This window comes from Tupaia chinensis, unplaced genomic scaffold (assembly GCF_000334495.1).
Source record: "Tupaia chinensis unplaced genomic scaffold, TupChi_1.0 Scaffold000373_1, whole genome shotgun sequence".
In the NCBI taxonomy this organism is placed as follows: Eukaryota; Metazoa; Chordata; class Mammalia; order Scandentia; family Tupaiidae; genus Tupaia; species Tupaia belangeri.
In genome coordinates, this window is record NW_006159870.1 from 114,073 (window position 1) to 132,381 (window position 18,309).

Below are 18,309 nucleotides of genomic sequence, written 5' to 3' on the forward strand. Positions count from 1 at the left end.
TTTGTTGTCCGGTTTTAAGGATTTTTGTCCTGTCTTCAGCTATCAATAGATTCATGTTCCTACTATTTGAACAGAATACTAACCTGTTTCTAGGCTTTAAGTTTCAAAGAAATATCCTTACCAGTTCAAAACTGCTTTTCTTGAAACCATCGGCTGATCTTGCTATTGAAAGTAGTTAGATTACTTATGATATTGTGTGATCAATGAAATGTTGGGGGAAAAGGGATTGAAAACAACTGTAGACAGCAGAGATAGTGTAAAAAGAGAGTAGAATAGGGCAGAGGGCTAGACATGGGGTAAAAAACATATATATGAAAGTAGAAATGGAATATTATGGATGATAACATGCATTATTAAGCCACTATGCAGTATATTCTAGATGGGAAACCACATTTAGAATGTTGTGATGATGCTCAGGGAATGAATGTAAATTAATAAAAAAAAATTTCAGAAGAAAAAAAAAGGCATTAGAAATACCTATTTGATGACTGCAGTTAAGCTATATAGCCCTAGTTAGGTGCTACTTTATAGTATGTTCATTCTATTCACTGAGGTTTGTTTATGCCTAAAGTCAGACTTGTGTTCATGGATATGTACATATCAGCTGTGCTTGCTATTGAAAATATTTAGATTTATTAAGATATTTAGTGAAACAATAAAATGGGGGAGGCATAGAAAGCAACAATAGATACCAGACACAGTGTGGGAGGAGGGTGGGAGATGGCAGAGGGTGAGATAGGGAATCAAAGATGGGAAAAAAGGCAAAATATACAGAAAACAATAAATGGAAAATGATTTGTTGACAATAAAAAAAAAAAAAATCTAAGTCTTGAAGCAGGACACATGATGCCTAAGAATGGGTTGCTGCAATACAAATTTAAGTGCTCTACGTTGGTCCCTCAATATAAATAGTATTTAAAAATAGAGAAATAATTAGAAAATACTTATAACCTACTTTAACAGCTGGGTGGAGGCTGCTGTCAAAGAGAGCTTCATTTTTGATGATGTTCCCGACCCCAGGCAACACTTTCTGATCCATTAACACATCACACAGCATCCGACCTTTCTGCTTTTTAACTTCACTTTCTGCTCTTGAGAAACTGAATTTCGGTGAACATACATCTAATTCTTCCATCATCCTTATTCTCTGCTGGCTTTCCATTGAGTTTCTGTAGAAAAGAATATAAAACACATGAATCATAAGTCTGGTTACGATTTCACAAAGTGTCATTTAAAATGAGCTTTGATATAAATATAAATACTTTATGTTAATCAGGGCCCGAGACGTATACAGGCAAAAGAAAAAGATCCTAACCAATTGTATTATTTGAAGATGCCTTTAAAATGAGGTTTCATTAATTATGAAATATTTATTTATGAACATATGTGACATCTAAACCAAACTGCAGGTGAAGTTCTACAATTTTGCAGCTTAAGTACTTTTATTTATACTTTCTTTTACCTGAGTTCTATTGATGAGTCAAAGAAACAAATCAAATCTTTGGTGAGTTGCAATTCGAAAACAGAAGAAACTCCATTTTTATTTTTGCGCTCAAGTGGATTAATCATGATGGAGCCTTTCATCCCAAAATGAATCCTGAAACAAAATCAAACCTATTTTTGAGAGTCATAAAGTATACCATGCATAAATTTTTTCCCTTTATCTCATTTTTTGGATTATAAGTAAACAAATATTAGTCAGGATAGGCACTTTTACAGGGTAAAAAAGTTGTAGTTAATATTATACTTTTTTTTTTCCTGATGGCTTTGTCTCCTTATAAGCTAGGAGATATGACAATCAGTTTTCAACTCAGAAATAAAATAACTTTCTAGAGAAATAATAAGGCCCTGACAATAAGCCCAAGAAAATATACCTCTGTTTTTTACTTCTTGTCAGATGAAGTATCTTTTATTCACAAAACAGTCTAGCATCTCTCGACATTTTCTCAGATTCAAAGCTTGGGATGAGATAAGGCTAAATTTAAATTGCCTATGGTTTGTGTTTTTCTAAGTTCTACAAAGCCACTAACATTCAAATTCCTTATTTCTCACCACAATGGGTATGAAATGTTTACCTATTGCAAAATAATATCTACAGTTTAAGATACTCTTTTATTTTCCTCCTGCTTTGAGCTTAGAAATGAAACTCCCCCCCCCAAAATCTTATGTATCAAACAAACAGACAAAAAAAGAGAACAAGTCAAAATGCTATTGTCTTCAGTTCTTTTCCTTTTACCTTTCTATGTACTGGGAAGAAGAAATTTATAAATATTTACAGTTAACTTTAAAGCTATAATACAGTGATGAAAAATTCATAACCTTTCACATTTTATATGATTGATTAGCATGTCCAGTTAAAAAAAAAAAAGAAGTGAGACCTCTGATGATGAAGATCAAAAATGATCCTCAAGATGAAATATTGTGTTCTGCCTTTCAAATCCCTCTCCTTATAGCTTTGTTGAGTTAATAAATATGGCTTTTGGCAGCAAACGTTACTGCTCTGTGCTTCTAATTCCAAAGCACCATGTTATAGTATTGTACAAGGTTAACCAGTCTAACTTTAAAAATGTGGGTTTTAAACTCTGTGTGCCCTACTATCAATCATAAATGCATTTTACATGCCCCATAGTTCTTGACAGGAAAAATGTGTGCCTGTAAGTACTCCATAATTTAGCTTATGCAGGTTCAACCCCAGTGAAAGGTGTACAACTGTCATGCCCAGAAGGCATCATATCTAAAATCTTTTCAGCTGCATGGCTCATAAAATGGATTCTAAATCACTTTCTATGATGAGACCACATCCACATCAAAACTCTTAAAGGTTAAGACCAAATTCAAATGCTGGAGTAGCCCCAATAAGAATCCTAAATCAAAAAGTATGCCTTTGTCTTATATATCTTTTTAGTTTAGGGGAACATATGCACAAAAATAAGTATTTAGTTTTTATTTCATTTTTATTAGTTTAATATTTTGACAATTTAGCCCCAACAAACCAAATAATTTTTTATTGCTAAAATACTTTATCTTAAACTACAAAAAAAACCCCAGTATCAGTATTTTTGAAGTGCAGTAAACATTTGTTTTTATAATAACTTAACATATTCATTTTTTAAAAGAATTATTTTACTCATCATTATTATTATTTTTTAAATTTGACCAGAGAGAGACAGAGAGAGAGAGGAAAAAGCAAGAAGAGCAAGCTACCAGGTCCAGGACTCAAACCATGTTGGGTCCTGTTGGAATACGGTGCCCTAACCACCACGCCACTTGCTGGCCCCCAACCTACTGATTTTTAAATATACTAGGACGTATGTTCAGGAAAGAGAGTTTAAGAATTTCATTTGCTTTTCAAGATTCCTCTTAATTAATCTAGTTTAGGAAACTTAGGTTAGAATCTGATTTCTATGTCTTGATCCTCAAGCTCCTTCTACCCCTAGCCCAAATGGTTACCTAAGACCATTCACTCTGCGTAATTTAACTCTGTCTGCCAATCATTGCTGTCTGGTTCAAGGAGGGGAGACATTACATTCAGCCTGGGCTGGTCTCTGTCTCTTTAGATTCTGTACTTTTGATACTGTTGATTTGGAAATGAACATCTGTCCCAGGTTGAATTCATCAGTTCTCCTGATCAATTTATGGATTTAGGAAACAGAGGGCTCAGTTTGATGTGAGCAATGGGAGATGAACGCAGGAGCGATCTATGAGAGTCTTTCCCAATGTGGGAATCAGAGAAGCCAAAGGCGGCCTACCTGTTTGCAGAGAGGAAGACTATATAGCAGGTTTCAGTGAGGAGCAGGGTCAAGAAATAAACAGAGTCCTGGGACCAGCAGTTAGCGCAATGGCAATGTCACTGGACTCCTATGTAGTCAACTACGGTTTGAGTCCCGGACCCGGTGACTTAAACTCATGCTGGGTGCATGTGCATGCGTGCCCAGGATCCCAAAAAGAGAAAGGAGGAGAAGTTATTACGGCGTGGCCATCCCCCTGGGAAGTGATTTCTTGCTGTCTCTTTCTGGTGAGCGCATGCGCCCTCTAGCAAAAACCTCTCCAAAAAAGAAAGAAAGAAAGAAAGAAAGAAAGAAAGAAAGAAAGAAAGAAAGAAAGAAAGAAAGAAAGAAAGAAAGTAAGTCCTAGTAGCTCTTTAAAAAATAATAATTGTTTAATTTTATTTATTATTATTGTTATTAAACTTGCTATAGGGCATGTGTACTCACCAGAAAGAGACAGGGAGTGAGAGTGTGAGGGAGGAGAAAGCAAGCTGCCAGGTGCAATATGCGAATCATGGTCAACCATGTGGAAGTCCAATGCCTTAACCATCACGCCATCTTCTGGTCCCCCAAACAGCTCTTAGTCTTTGCTTCCAGATATCTCTGAAGACTACTTACACTATCTTCAGGTTTTGTAAGACATCCCTTATCTTTTTTTTTTTTTTTTTTTTGAGTTTGCCAATTTGCCAGAAGGCATGTGTGCTTGCCAGGGAGAGAAGAGAAAGTGAGAAAAAAATATCCCTCATGGGATATGGTCGGGCCATAATCTCTTCTCCATTTCTCCTTCCTTTTGGAATTTTGGGCATGCACGCACATGTATCAGGTGGGTTTTTTTTTTTTTTTTTTTTAACTTCTGGGTCTGGGACTCAAACACATAGACAGCCATGTGAGATCCAGCTCATGGTTTTTGTTTGTTTGTTTGTTTGTTTATATTAGAGAGAAAGTGAGAACGTACCACTCCTTGAACCCCACTACTCAGAGGGTGATGGCTCTGCCACAATCCCTTCTCCATTTGGGCATGCATATACATTTGCCTGATGAGTTTTTCAAGTTGCTGGGTCTGGGACTTGAACTGCACAATTGGCCATGTGAGATCCAGCCACTTTAACCACCATGCCACAGACTGGTCTTCAACTTTTTTTTTTGGAGAGGTTTTTGCTATAGGGCGCGTGCGTTCGCCAGACAGACAGACAGAGAGAGACAGAGATACAGAAAGCGAGAAATCACCCCCCAGAAGGGATGGCCACACCGCAATCCCTTCTCCTCCATTCTCCTCTCAGGATCTTGGGCATGCATGCACACGCACCCAGCGTGAGTTTCAAGCCACGGGTTCCAGGACGCGAACCACGGTCAACTACATGGGAGTCCAGCGACGTAACCATTACGCTAACTGCTGGTCCCTTCAACTTTTTTCTTTTTTTATGCTTGCTACGGGGTGTGCAGTCGCTGGAGAGAGACAGAGACAAAGAGAAAGAGATAAAAAGGGAAAGCGAGAAATCATCCCTCATGGGAGATGGCCATGCCTCAATCTCTTCTCCTCCATTCTCTTCTTGTTATTTTGGGCATGCACACACATGCTTCCAGCATGTTTTTCAACCCATTAGGTCTGGGACTTGAACTGTGAGTGGCCATGTGAGATCCAACTGCCTTAACCTCCATGCTACCTGCTGGTCCCCCATATTCTCTCTTTTCTTTCAAGGCTTTTGCCATAGGGTACGTGCTTTTGCCAGAGAGAAACAGAGAGAGAGAGAGACAGAGAGAGGGGGGGTGTGAACGAGAGAGAGAGAGACAGTGAGAGGGAGAGTGAGAAATCATTCCCCAGGTGAGATGGCCACACTGCACTCCCTTCTCTTCCATTCTCCTCCTGGGATTTGGGGCATGCATATTCATGTACCTGGCATGATTTTCAAGCTGCTGGGTCTCAGACTTGAATTGTGGCTGACCAAGTGGAAGTTTAGTGCTGTACCTACTCTACCTACTGGCTCTAGGCCCCACATATTCTTTAATTATTGAACTAGCTTGAGTTAGGCTTGTCACTTTTGACAGAAGTTCTAATATAAAAAATTATGCCCAGGGACCAGCAGATGGTAGAGCAGTTATGTGGCTGGACTCCCACTTGGTTGACCATAGTTCAAGTCCTAGACTCAGTGGCTTAAAAATCACGCCGGGTGCATGTGTGTGCATGCCCAAGATCCCATGAAGAGAATGTAGGAGAAGGGACTGCAGTATTGCCATCCCTGCTGGAGGGTGATTTCTTATTTTCCCTCTCACTGTCTCTGTCTCTCTCTCTCTCCAGCAAGTGTACAAGTCCTATGGCAGAAACCTCTTTTTAAAAATGCCTAAACTGAAAATTGAGGTGATGATAAGAAATTTCCTCCAGTTAAAAAAAAATTCCTAAAAACAAATGAATAAATAAATTCTGACCCTATTTTAAACATCAGCCACACTCCTTCAAGCTATCAATCCAAGAATAATCTGAACATCTTTAAGTAAGCATAAATGGTACAAGTGACAGTATTTCCACTGACTCCTTTTAAGAACAACTATACATGGCAGTAAAGGCAATTGCTTATGAAAATTATCATGTGGTCACATGTGTCCTGAAGATATCAAAGAATATACAATAAAATAAGTGAATATAATAATTGCAAAACCTCTGCTGAGAAGTCAGAGAAACTGTATTGTAAAAGAACATAGTTTTGAGACCAGCAGATGGTGTAATAGTTACATTGCTGGACTCCCACATAGTTGACTGTGGTTCAAGTCCCGGACTTGGTGGCTTAAAACTCATGCCAGGTGCATGTGTGTGTATGTACCCAAAATCCTGAGAGGGGAATGGAGGAGAAGAGATTGTGACATGGCCTTCCCCTCAGGGGATGATTTCTTTCTGTCTCTCTGGCGCTTTATAGCAGAAATCTCTCTCTCTAAAAAAAAAGAAAAAGAAAAAAAAAAATAGACATAGTTTTAACCATGCTGAAAAGAAAAAGGAGCTCTACTTTTGCTTAGGATACAAGTGAACATAACTCCTACTCTAATGAGGAAAAACAAAATTAAATTATTTACAAAATCATACCTTTTCTTTAGCCCATTAGAAATAGGAGGTTGCAAGTTCAACCAAGTGAGCTAAATTCCAAAGAGTGACAAGCCCTTCTAAGGGAAGTCAGGATATACAAATTGGTTTGCCTATGGCAGAGCACAGGAGGAAGAAGAAAACAGCTAAAAATTTCAAAAGAGTTTTAAATACGGAATATGGGTTGATGTGGCCATTTAGAATCCCTGGAGCTACAAATATAAGGAGAGTAGGTACTCATGGTCACCTGGTGATTAGTTGCACAAGAGAAATGTGTGTCACTGCAGAAGATCCAAATAAGTCACCCTTGGTGCCATGACACCTGCTTCATGAAACCCTGTCTGCTTCTTGCATATTTCTCTCAAATGAATCAAAAGTCTTCCAAAGTCTTAAGCTGCTGCAGCTGAAGCAGAGGTAGCAACAAACGTTGCCTGGCCCTGATGGACAGGAATCTACTCTGCCCATGCAGTAAGTCTTGAACTGAATAACACACACAAGCAGTCTGTGGAAGAGGAGGGGTAGGAAGCCCTTATGCCACTAGGGCCAGACAAAGGGCACTGTTGTTGAAGGTGACGTAGAAGCAAAAGCCATCTATCCTTAGCAGTGAAGCAGGAAATCAGCTTTGGCACAGAATCCTGCAATGATAAAAAGAAAAAATATGCTCCCACTGAGAGAAAGGTAGGAAATGCTCTGACCTAACAACATTCACAGGTGTAAGGCAGAACTTGGCTGCTCTATGGAGAGAGGCAGTAACTTTAAAAAATAACTGCAACCCTGAGATCCTCATGCACAGGGAATGCTCTCAAGACTAAAGCTGTTCTAAGAGGGAGTGGCAGGTGGCATGGTGGATAAGGGTGCTGGACTCCCACATGGCTGACTGCTATCTGAGTCCTAGATCTGGCAGCTTGCTTTCTCACTTTCCCTTTCTTTCTCTCTGTGTCTCACTCTGTACCTCTCCAGTCAAATTAAAATAAATGCATAAAAATAAATAAAATAAATAAAGTCAAATAAAAAAATTTTAAAAGACTAAGGTTGTTCTAGAAGACACAAGAACCTCCACTGTTCTTCATGAGTTTCTTAATGGGTAAGAAGCAACAGCAGTATGCCGGTGGGGAGGGGACTAGGCTAGAGAGACTCCTTCTGTAACATGAATATACAGAGCCTGCTAAAAGCTGAGAGTGGAGGAGCACAGAGAAACCATCCCATCCATGGCCAAACACTACACATAAAAGTAGCAGTAGCAGATAGTTTTGAAGTCATTGGTACACTGAAAACCAAACTTGACTACCTTCTAGGCTAACTTAATCTCCAACATTAAAGATGACAGAAGAGGCATTATCATTTCCAGGCTTAAATGTTATTCAGGGCAGGTTCTTTTTTTAAAAATTTTATTTATCATCATAATCTTGTTTATATTACATTGAATCACATATAACTTTACAGTGTATTACATTTCTTTTTCCAGAAGGAATACCATGCATAACAGTCAATATAGAGAGACATTAAAAGCTCCATTTCATCATCCAATAGCTTTTCATTATTTTTCCTGATCATTATCATTATTATTATTCTAATTGTTTTTTTAAACAATCACTATTTCTCATTTTGCTTGTAAAAAAACTTTACCCAACATGAAATACTTCTCAGACCAATCCAGTTGAGAATACTATACACGTCATCATCAACAGGTAATAAACCATATCTGTGTCCTACTAATGTCATGCCTCTCTATTCTCTTGCTATCTTTCTCTATACTCTTCTCTTCTCCCATCCCATTCCACACTGTCTTATTGTTAACTATTTTCACTGCTTTTATGCCCTCCAATATTTCGAACTCTACCACAGAGTGGTATATATTAAGTAGATATATACAATATCTTTCTTTCATATCTTGGCTTACTTCACTCAGCAATAGATACTCTATATCTAACCACTTTCTATAAAATGCTAGGGTCCTGTTTTTTTTTATGGCTAAATCGTATTCCATAGAGTATATATACCACACTTTTCCAATCCATTCATCAGTTTGTGGACATTTAGGTTGGTTCCATGTCTTGGCAATTGTGAATAATGCTGCAATGAACATTGACGTGCAAGCAGTTTTCCGACTGAGCTTTCTCCTGTCCTTTGAGTAGATACCCAGAAGTGGGATTGCTGGATCAAATGGTAGTTCTACTTGTAGATCTTTGAGGAACCTAGGGCAGGTTCTTTTATACATGCTATCTGGGATCTGGCTCTTGTTCTTCCACACATGATGCCTGGTATTAAAAAATAATTCCACCTGACAGCAGGTGGCATGGTGGTTGAGGTGCTGGATTTCCACATGGTTGACCACTGTTTGAGTCCTGGACATGGTGGCTTGCTTTCTCTCTTTCTCTCTCTCTCTGGTGAGCACATATGGCCTATAGCAAATTAAAAATAATAATAATTATAATAAAATTAAATAAATAATTCTTTAAAAAATACATAAGACACTTATGTGTGTATACATACACACAGATTAAAAACACCTAGTATTTGGGTCAGCAGGTGGCATGGTGGTTAAGGGCTCTGGACTCCCACATGGCCGAATGTAGTTTGAGTCTCAGACCTGGTGACTTGCTTTCTCACTTTCCCTCTCTTTCTCTTTCTATCATTGGTCAAATTAAAAATAATAATAAAAATAAGAAAAATTTAAAAATTAAAAAAATAAATAATTCTTTAGGGGGAAAAAACACTAATATCAAGAGATACTAGGTTAATAGAATCAGATATATATTAATAGGGTCAAACCCAAAGATGTTCCAGATGTTAAAACAATATAGGATACTTGGTAATTCTGAAGTAATTTAAAATTATTGGTCCATTTTATATTATGCATTAGTCATTAATATACTAATAATTAATATATGAAAGAATCTAGTACACAGGTGCATGAGAAAATGGGAAATTTCAGCAATAAATTTCAGAAATAAAAAATTATCAAAGATAAGGAATTCGTTCAATGACTATATTAGTAGATTGTACATAGCAGAGGAAAGAATAAGTGAACTTGAGTATTGGTTAATAGAAAATATGCAAATGACAAAATGAGTGAAAAAGACAGAAGAGAGTATGTTCCTCTAATATGAAGTTTTCTTTTTTGAGAGATTTTGGACTATGAATTTAAATTTCTTTAAAACATAAAAGATAACTTGGGACCAGCAGATGACATAATGGTTGTATCGCTGGAGATTTGAGTCCTGGACCTGGTGGATTAAACTCACTCTGGGCTTATGTGTGTGCCCAAAATCTTGAAAGGAGAATGGAGAAGGGATTGCGGCATGGCCATCCCCGCTGGGGGGTGATTTCTCACTTTCTGTTTCTGTCTCCAGCAAGTGCATGTGCCCTTTAGCAAAACTCTCTCTAAAATTAATTAATTAATTACTTAATTAATTAAATAAAATAAAACTCATGTTGTTTACTTTTTCTAGAGTGAGCTTTGATAATTTATGTCCTTCCAGGAATTTGTCCATTTCTTAGTTTAGTTCTCTGACATATTTATATCTCCTTTTTATTAAAGTAATAGATTTAGCTTCTATAGTAATAATTCCTCTATTATTCCTAATATCATTAATTTATGTCTATTTTTTTTTTTGGTTAGTTAGAGCTGCACTGACTAATATGGCAGCCACAAGGCACATATGACAACTAAGAACTTGATATGTGATTAGTTAAAATCAATATGTACATTAAATATAAAATATGCAATGAAATTTGAAGACTCAATACAAAGAAAGGAATATCATATAGCCCCAAAATAGTTTACATGTTGATATATATTTCAGGTGAGTTAATAAGAATGTAATTAAAATTAATTTCAGGCAAGCAAGTGGCATGGAGGTTAAGGCACCAGATTCCCACATGGCCAGCTTTGTGGTTGAGTCCTGGAACCAGTGGCGTGAGAATCATGCCAGGCGTGTGTGCCCAAAATCTTATGGTGGTGCAGTGGTAGGATGCAATGCTTCATAAGGCTGACGCACAGGGAAAGGTTCTGGGTTTGTATCTAGAGACCTCCCCGAGTGTGAAAGGTATACAAATGCTCATGATCCAAGACTGGCTGAAGTTAGGAATGTATCATGGTGGTACAACTCTTTGGGGGACTCAAGTTCTCTCTTTCTCTCTTTCTCACTCATGGGAAAAAAAAAAGTAAAAAAAAAAAAAAAAAAAAAAAAAAAAAAACCAAATATACACATTTGTCTATCATCACTGTGGCCAGATGACCAGTTTTTAGAAGGCTATCCACAAAAACAAGGGGGGGGTATGCTGGACAAACAGTAGTTACTTCTCTGAAGTATATAATTTAGTTTAGAATTTCTACCACATTTCAATTTTTCCTAACAATGTTATGAGACAGATTACATGAACGATGTCTTTTATAAGTAGCATCTGAAGGATTCCATAAAGACATTTTAGCAAACTTAAAAGAACTGTTATATTTTCTCTTGCATTTCTGATTAGAGGTTCATACCACTTAAAGTCTAGTAAATTACAAAATCTATAGCATATAAAGCTTTCCTAAGATGGCAAAGCTTTTAAAATATTTCAGTTTTTTCTATTTTCTGAGTACATAATACTAATTACAGAGTCATATAAATCACAAATTGAAAATATGGTATTTTGGAAAGAAAAATTTTTAAATATATATATACATCTTTTCAATATAGTTAAAATATAGTAGCTATGTCCATTCTGGTTAAAAATGACAGCTTGTAGACTGGATAGGTCTGGGTGAATAAACATAGAGAAATAGGCTCACTCTGTACTAGTAATGTATGCATCCAAAATTAATGAAGATATTTGGTAGCAGGATTGCAAATGCATTATTTTACCTTATTGCCTCATCATTTCTCTGTTTAGTGACCTAGTGAGTGTCTGTTATGCTTATAACAAAAAAATTAAAAATGATTTTGTGGGCTCCCTCCATTGCATGGTGGTAACATACTGGTTGCCACTCTGAGAAGCTGGATCTCACATGGTGTCTGCAATTCAAATCCCTGGCTTGGCCACTCTGACCATGTGCTGTGTGTTCAAGATCCATAGGCTAGAAGACTGGAAGAGGAGCATGTAGTATGGCCAGACCCTGTGGAGGGTACATATCGTTCTTTCTCTCTTACATATGTGTACATGTGTTCGATCATGAATGTATTTTTTTAAATCCTGAAAAATTTTTGCTTTTTGTTTTTTTTTTAAAGAGTTATTTCACTTAGCTTCATTTATTTTAATTTGACCAGAGACAGAGCGAAAAGAAAGAGAGAGAGAGGGAAAGCGAGAAAGCAAGTCGCCAGGTTTGGGACTCGAATTGCAACTGGTCATGTGGGAGTCCAGAGCCCTTTAGCCACCACACCACCTGCTGGCCCCAATTTTTGTTTGTTTTAGTTGAAGAACAACTGTGGTATCCAGAAGCAGTATAATTATTAATCATACATAACACCACAACTATGCTCTTAAATGTGTGTGTGTGTTCTTTTTCTTTTTTTGTTGCTAGAATGTGTTTGCTTGCCAGAGAGGGGAACCCTCAACAAGGTGGAGCCATGCCACAATTGCTTTTCTTCCATTGCTCCATCCTGTTAGGATTTGTGGCAAGCATGCAGACACATTCAGTGTGTTTTTCAAGACACTGAGGCTGGGACTTGAGATGTAGTGGGCATTGTGTGATTCAGCTCTCTATGCACAGTGATTAACTACTGCACTATGTATGCGGTCGACTACTAAAATAAACGTGCATCAAATGAATTTTAGTATTCTATGACTAGTACAAGCAACTTGAGCACTTGGCTAATCATTTACCAACAGAAATAATCACTCTGATTTGTATCTTTTTCTGTTCTCTTTCTCTCTTCTTTATTTTTATTGCCAGAAGGTGTGCACATTCTCCAGTGAGAGACAGAGAGAGAGAGAGGGAGGGAAAAGCACCTTCCCCATGGGATATGGTCAAGTTGCAATCCCTTCTTCATTTCTCCATCCTATCAGGATACTTAGCATGCATGCACACACACCTGGCATGTTTTTCAAGTTGATGGGGTCAGGATTTAAACCATGATTAGCCATGATCATACCCCCTTAACCACTTGACTATGGGACTGGCCCTCTTTTTTATTTTTTGAGTGGTTTTCGCTTTAGGGCACGTGCGCTCTCCAGACAGACAAGAGAGAGACATAGAGACAGAAAGCGAAAAATCACCCCCCAGGGGGGATGGTCACGCTGCAATCCCTTCTCCTCCATTCTTCTCTCGGGATCTTGGGCACGCACGCACACGCGCCCGGCGTGAGTTCTAAGCCACCGGGTCCGAGACGTGAACTGCGGTCGACTATGTGGGAATCCAGCGACATAGCCATTATGCTAACTGCTGGTTCCCATGGCCCTCTTTTTTTAAGTTTATGTATTTTTTTTTTTTCAAAAGAGAGAGAGACTGAGTGAATAGGAGTGTGGATGTGAGAGAGAGCGCCCGTGACAGGATCTCTTTACACCACAATCCCCTTCCCCACCCTTCTAGCCAGCCAGTATTATGGGTGCATTTATGTGTACCAGGTATGTTTATTAGGTCAACAGGGATCCAGACCTTGATCAGTAATGTGGCTCCAGAACTATTACTCAGTGGCATGTTTCTGCCTACAACATTACAGTTGGGCTGGATTTGTATTTTTCTAAAGTATCCATTTTTACAGGGCAGATTCTCTTACAGAGGGCTATACATGTATCCTACTTTCATATAAAAAAATTTTTAAAAGATGAATCCCAGAATATTTATGGCCTTCCCTGTGAGATGCACATACACTAAAATCCATGGGCAATGGACTGTGCAAAGCTGTTATGAAAAGAAAATTGTAAACAATCTTTAAGCAAATTTCTTGCTACTTGTTTTCTAAAATGGAGAATGGTCTGTAGAAAACAGAAGACTACATTTCTCTCTCACGCTCACAGACCTCATACAAAGATCACATTTCCTTGACAGAGTTTTCCATTCCCCTAGGAAGCAGAGGTTGGAGTACATTTTTTGAACTTATGTTACATTGTCAATGGAGATACATACAGTTGATTTTAGATTGCAGAGTTCAGATCCCCACAGCTGATCTGCCATTGACCTTGAAGTGTTATGTTTGATAGCTATCAATTAAGGTTACAGGAAAATGAAAGGCAGCAAGCTGCTGCATTCTCTCCCACCCACATACTGAGATAGGTACACTCAGGGATGGTACTATTCACTTAGTTTGAAGAAGTGATTGCCCTTGTTTAGAACTTCATGGAACACTGACTGACAGTCCTGTACTGAGAAATGATTCCCCCCTTATCAGTCTGGTGGAGAACACTTGATAAAAACCTCCCTCTCATCCTACAGAAATAAATCTGTACCTAACACCAGAAAATCAATAACATATCAATGTTTTCAACTCTCTTGCATGGATTCCAATGTGTACTACGCTGTCCAGAGCTAAAAGTTTTCAATCACATCAATCTACTACAGCAGTAATGTAACCTGCAATATATCATTACTGCATGAACCAGTAGGCATATGCTGATGTTATCAATTCCAGACTAAGAAAAACCATGAAGTGACAATGTTGTCCAAGGACAGCAGCTGCTGACAATGAAGAGAGAATACCTCAGAGGAAAAGCAATTACATAAACCCTGAAGTACTCTAAATATGTGGTAGATGAGATGCAATAAATAACAATCGTATAGTCATACCATCTCTTTGTGACCATTATTCACCTTCAGTTAGAAACATGAGGTCTAGTAATAGGTCTTTTCTTTTAGGAAGGTGATAACTGTTCAATAACTTAAAGAAACACTAAAAAAAGACTCAAGGAAGCAGTACCAAACTTACTAACAGTTTGTGAAAGTTCAGGCTAAACTCAGAAAAGACAGTCTGAGATTTAATAGACATTATTAATTCATAGAAGTTTTTCTTTTTCCTGCAAAAATCGAATCTGTGATCATGCATCTCAATTATATACATTTTAACATGTTTTTATTGTTAAGTCAACAAAGTAGTAGTTGTTTGTCCTGTGCCACATATCAGCCATGAATTTCTATAATAACTTGAAACAAGGAAGAAACTGCTATTCCTGTGAAAAGTTCTGAATCCTACATGAAAGTTTCCAAATTGCACTGTAGGATCCAGAGGAAAAAGGAAAACAGAAAAATATAAAAACCTAGTGATACATTTAAACTGAACTAGGGCTTGTCACAAAGATAAAGTAACTGATGTCACTGAATGCAATAAACATTTTGTGCAAACAAGAACAGAGACTAGCAGTGCAGGCAGTTTGGGGAATAGCAAAACAGAGATGTGTTGCTCTAATATATCTTGGGAAGCCTTGCTAGCCTATCAATTTAAAAATAAATAAATTGACTAGTCTCCAAGTAATGATGACATCACCATTTATTCTTCTGTTTATTGCTCTCCATGATAGAATCTCAACCTCTTATGTTAGAGCTCTCTTAAAAATAAAGTACTTTCTACATGATTAAATGTGACACCAGCAAACTACAAACAACAACAAAAAACCTTCTACACATCTTTAAACAGATATGATGTATTATATAGGTTTATCTTACCGTAAAGCTTTTGGCCCAAAGTACATAAACAGCTCCTTCCCCAAAGTTTCCACACCATTGTAAACATATCCATTAAACAGTCTCAAGAAATTCTGGCTGGAATCTTTATTATTATCCAGTGCAGCAGTCTAGTAGAAAACATATACACATGTGTAAACACACACACACAAACTCTAAACAAAATTATAATTTAATTCTTAACTGTATTTATGGTACTGCATGCCTAAGTGCATTCCAGTGGGAAGAATAATCTCCTGACAGTCAAGTAATGAAACCAGTTGTTTACATATATTTTGTGAAATTAATATTGCAGTAATTTAAAAAGAGAGAAGGCAAAAAAATTAAGGGAAAAAAGAATTGGCAGACAACCGAAATGAGTTTCTTCCAAGACCGTATAGCTCTGCCCATAGAAAAAGAAAGCACAGGAAAGTGATATGAGTGTTTCAAAAATAAAAACTGGAATATTGACTCTTCTAATAGCAGAATGATAGCTAGGTTCCCCAAGAGTATTCAGATAAAAACAGGTAAAACCAATGAATAAAAAAATAACAAAACATGTTTAACTGCACTGATAAGCTTTTAAGCAACAAAACAATAATGAAAGGTTAAAAAACTAGTAAAAGTGAGAGACCCCTGAAAAGCAGGCAAGCAGAGCCATGAGTCAGATATCACTATAAGGGCATTTACAGGACTTAAGATTGAGAGCTTCAATTTTCACAGTCTTATGGTGTTGTAGGGAATCAAAGATAATGCCTAGGATCTTCTGTATAGAAATATCTAATTTGAAACCTGCCTACAATGTTAAGAACAAGAGCAAAATATGGGCCCTCTGTAGCACAGTATATAAGCACTGCACAGAGGAAGCCAGATCACACATGGATGAACAGGATCTGAGTACTGGTCCCAAGAACTTGAAAACCATAATAGTTGTATGTGCACATGCTAAGGATCCTGCCAGGATGGAGAAATGGGGAAATATGGACTATAGCATGTCCAGCCCCTGAGGGGTGCTTTCTCTTCCTCTCTCTCTATCTCCTTCTCTCTCATATGTATGCATGTGTTCTGTGCCATTAAAATAAAAAAATAATAAATATAAATAAACTCACATTCTATTTCCTCCACTAGCCTTTCAAAACCAAACAATATATTGTTGGGATTAGAGTATATGAACTAAATCCCATGAGAAAATCAAGAAAATTACAAGTAAACATGTAATACTTCTTTTTTTTATTTTGGAGAGGTTTTTTGCTATAGGGCGCGTGTGCTCGCCAGACAGAGAGAGACATAGAGACAGAAAGTGAGAAATCACCCCCCAGGGGGGATGGTCACACCGCAATCCCAACTCCTCCACTCTCCTCTCGGGATCTTGGGCACACACGCACACGTGGCTGGCGTGAGTTTTAAGCCACCGGGTCCAGGACACGAACCGTGGTCAACTACGTGGGAGTCCAGCGACATAGCCATTACGCTAACTGCTGGTTCCCAAAATGAAATATTTCTAAGAAGGAAAGGATTGGAATTTGGTTTAGATATTGGTAATGTTCTTAAACTGGGCATTATATAAACTAGTGTTCTTCAAATCATTATTTTTTATTCTTTAAATATGCTTTATAAACAATATTCAACTTGCATTCAAAATTTATAATACATCAAAAACATATGTGCATAATTACTATATAAGATAAATCAGGTACATATAATTATATCTACAAACTACCTTTTTTGTTTGTTTGTAACTGCTAGAGGGCATACGTATTCACTGCAGAGACAGAAGAAACAAAGCAGCCTCCAATATGGAATGGTCATGATGCAATCCCTTCTCCATTTCTCCATCCTGCTAAGATTTGACACACACACACACCACCATTCCCCCCACCCCCAAGTGTGTTTTTCAAGCTGCCAGAGCCAGAATTCAAACCACTTTTTAACCACTATGCTACAGGGCCAAGCCTATATATTTAACTCTCAATATGATGTAATATCCTGATTTACCACTAATCTTTTTCTTTTTCTCAAATGGTTCTAAAGATTCTCAGAAGATTCTGTATGAAAATTTGGTGGGTAGGTAAGGATAAGGGAAATGTCAGAGAAATAATTCTTAAGATAGAATACTGTTTAGTGATTCTCAAACTTTTAGTTTATAGACACTTGTTTTTTCTAAATGCTGATGATTGTTTACTATACTTTCTATTTTACTAAATTGGCTCTTCTTAGAAAAAGACACAACTGTAACATTAAGTTCAAAAAGATAATAGAAAGACTCCAAAAAAAAAAAAAGAAAAGAAAATAAAATTGAGGACAGATTTTATTTTTCCACTAAACCTATTCAAGGGCATAATGAGTACAGCCAATGCCAGAATTTTCCAGCTGCCTAAAGTTTAGGGAACAGGTTTTACCATCCTTTCTTTTGTTTTTGTTTTAGATTTTTGTCATAGGGCATATGGGCTCACTGGAGAGAGGGAAAGCCAGAAATCAACCCCTAGGGGGATGGCCATGCCACAATTTCTTTCCTCCACTCTGCTCTTGAGATTTTGGACATGCACACACACATACCTGGTGTAATTTCCAATCCACTAGGTCCAGAACTTAAACGGTCCTCCTTTGCATATTAAGTATTGCAGTACCCATAACAAAGATAGAATGATAACAAATACACAGGAGTAATTAAAACTAATGATACTCTTCCAGGTCAAGACATGGTAGCATGTGTGAATTGACCCTACTACTCAGCTGGCTGAATACCCAGGTTTGATTCTGGCCAACCCAAAAATGTTGAGCATGGTGGAGCATGCCAGCAGTCCCAACTCTTCAGGGGGGTGAGGCATGAGGATCTTGACATAGTGAGAGCTCATCTTAAAAAAAGAAAGAAAGGGGGGGCTCACGCCCCAGCG

At 37.6% G+C, this 18,309-nt stretch overlaps 1 protein-coding gene across 2 annotated transcripts in view; it reads right to left on the minus strand.

Moving 5' to 3' along the window:
- Positions 1-18,309, minus strand: part of NEIL3 (nei like DNA glycosylase 3) — a 66,107-nt gene that overhangs the window by 26,758 nt on the left and 21,040 nt on the right. For both annotated transcript variants that reach the window (XM_006153385.3, XM_006153386.3), the window contains exons 2-4: positions 15,419-15,546; positions 1,463-1,597; positions 956-1,169 (exon numbers count right to left, since the gene is read on the minus strand). In XM_006153385.3, coding sequence (XP_006153447.1) covers positions 956-1,169; positions 1,463-1,597; positions 15,419-15,546 — 477 coding nt within the window. The remainder of the gene's footprint in view (positions 1-955; positions 1,170-1,462; positions 1,598-15,418; positions 15,547-18,309) is intronic.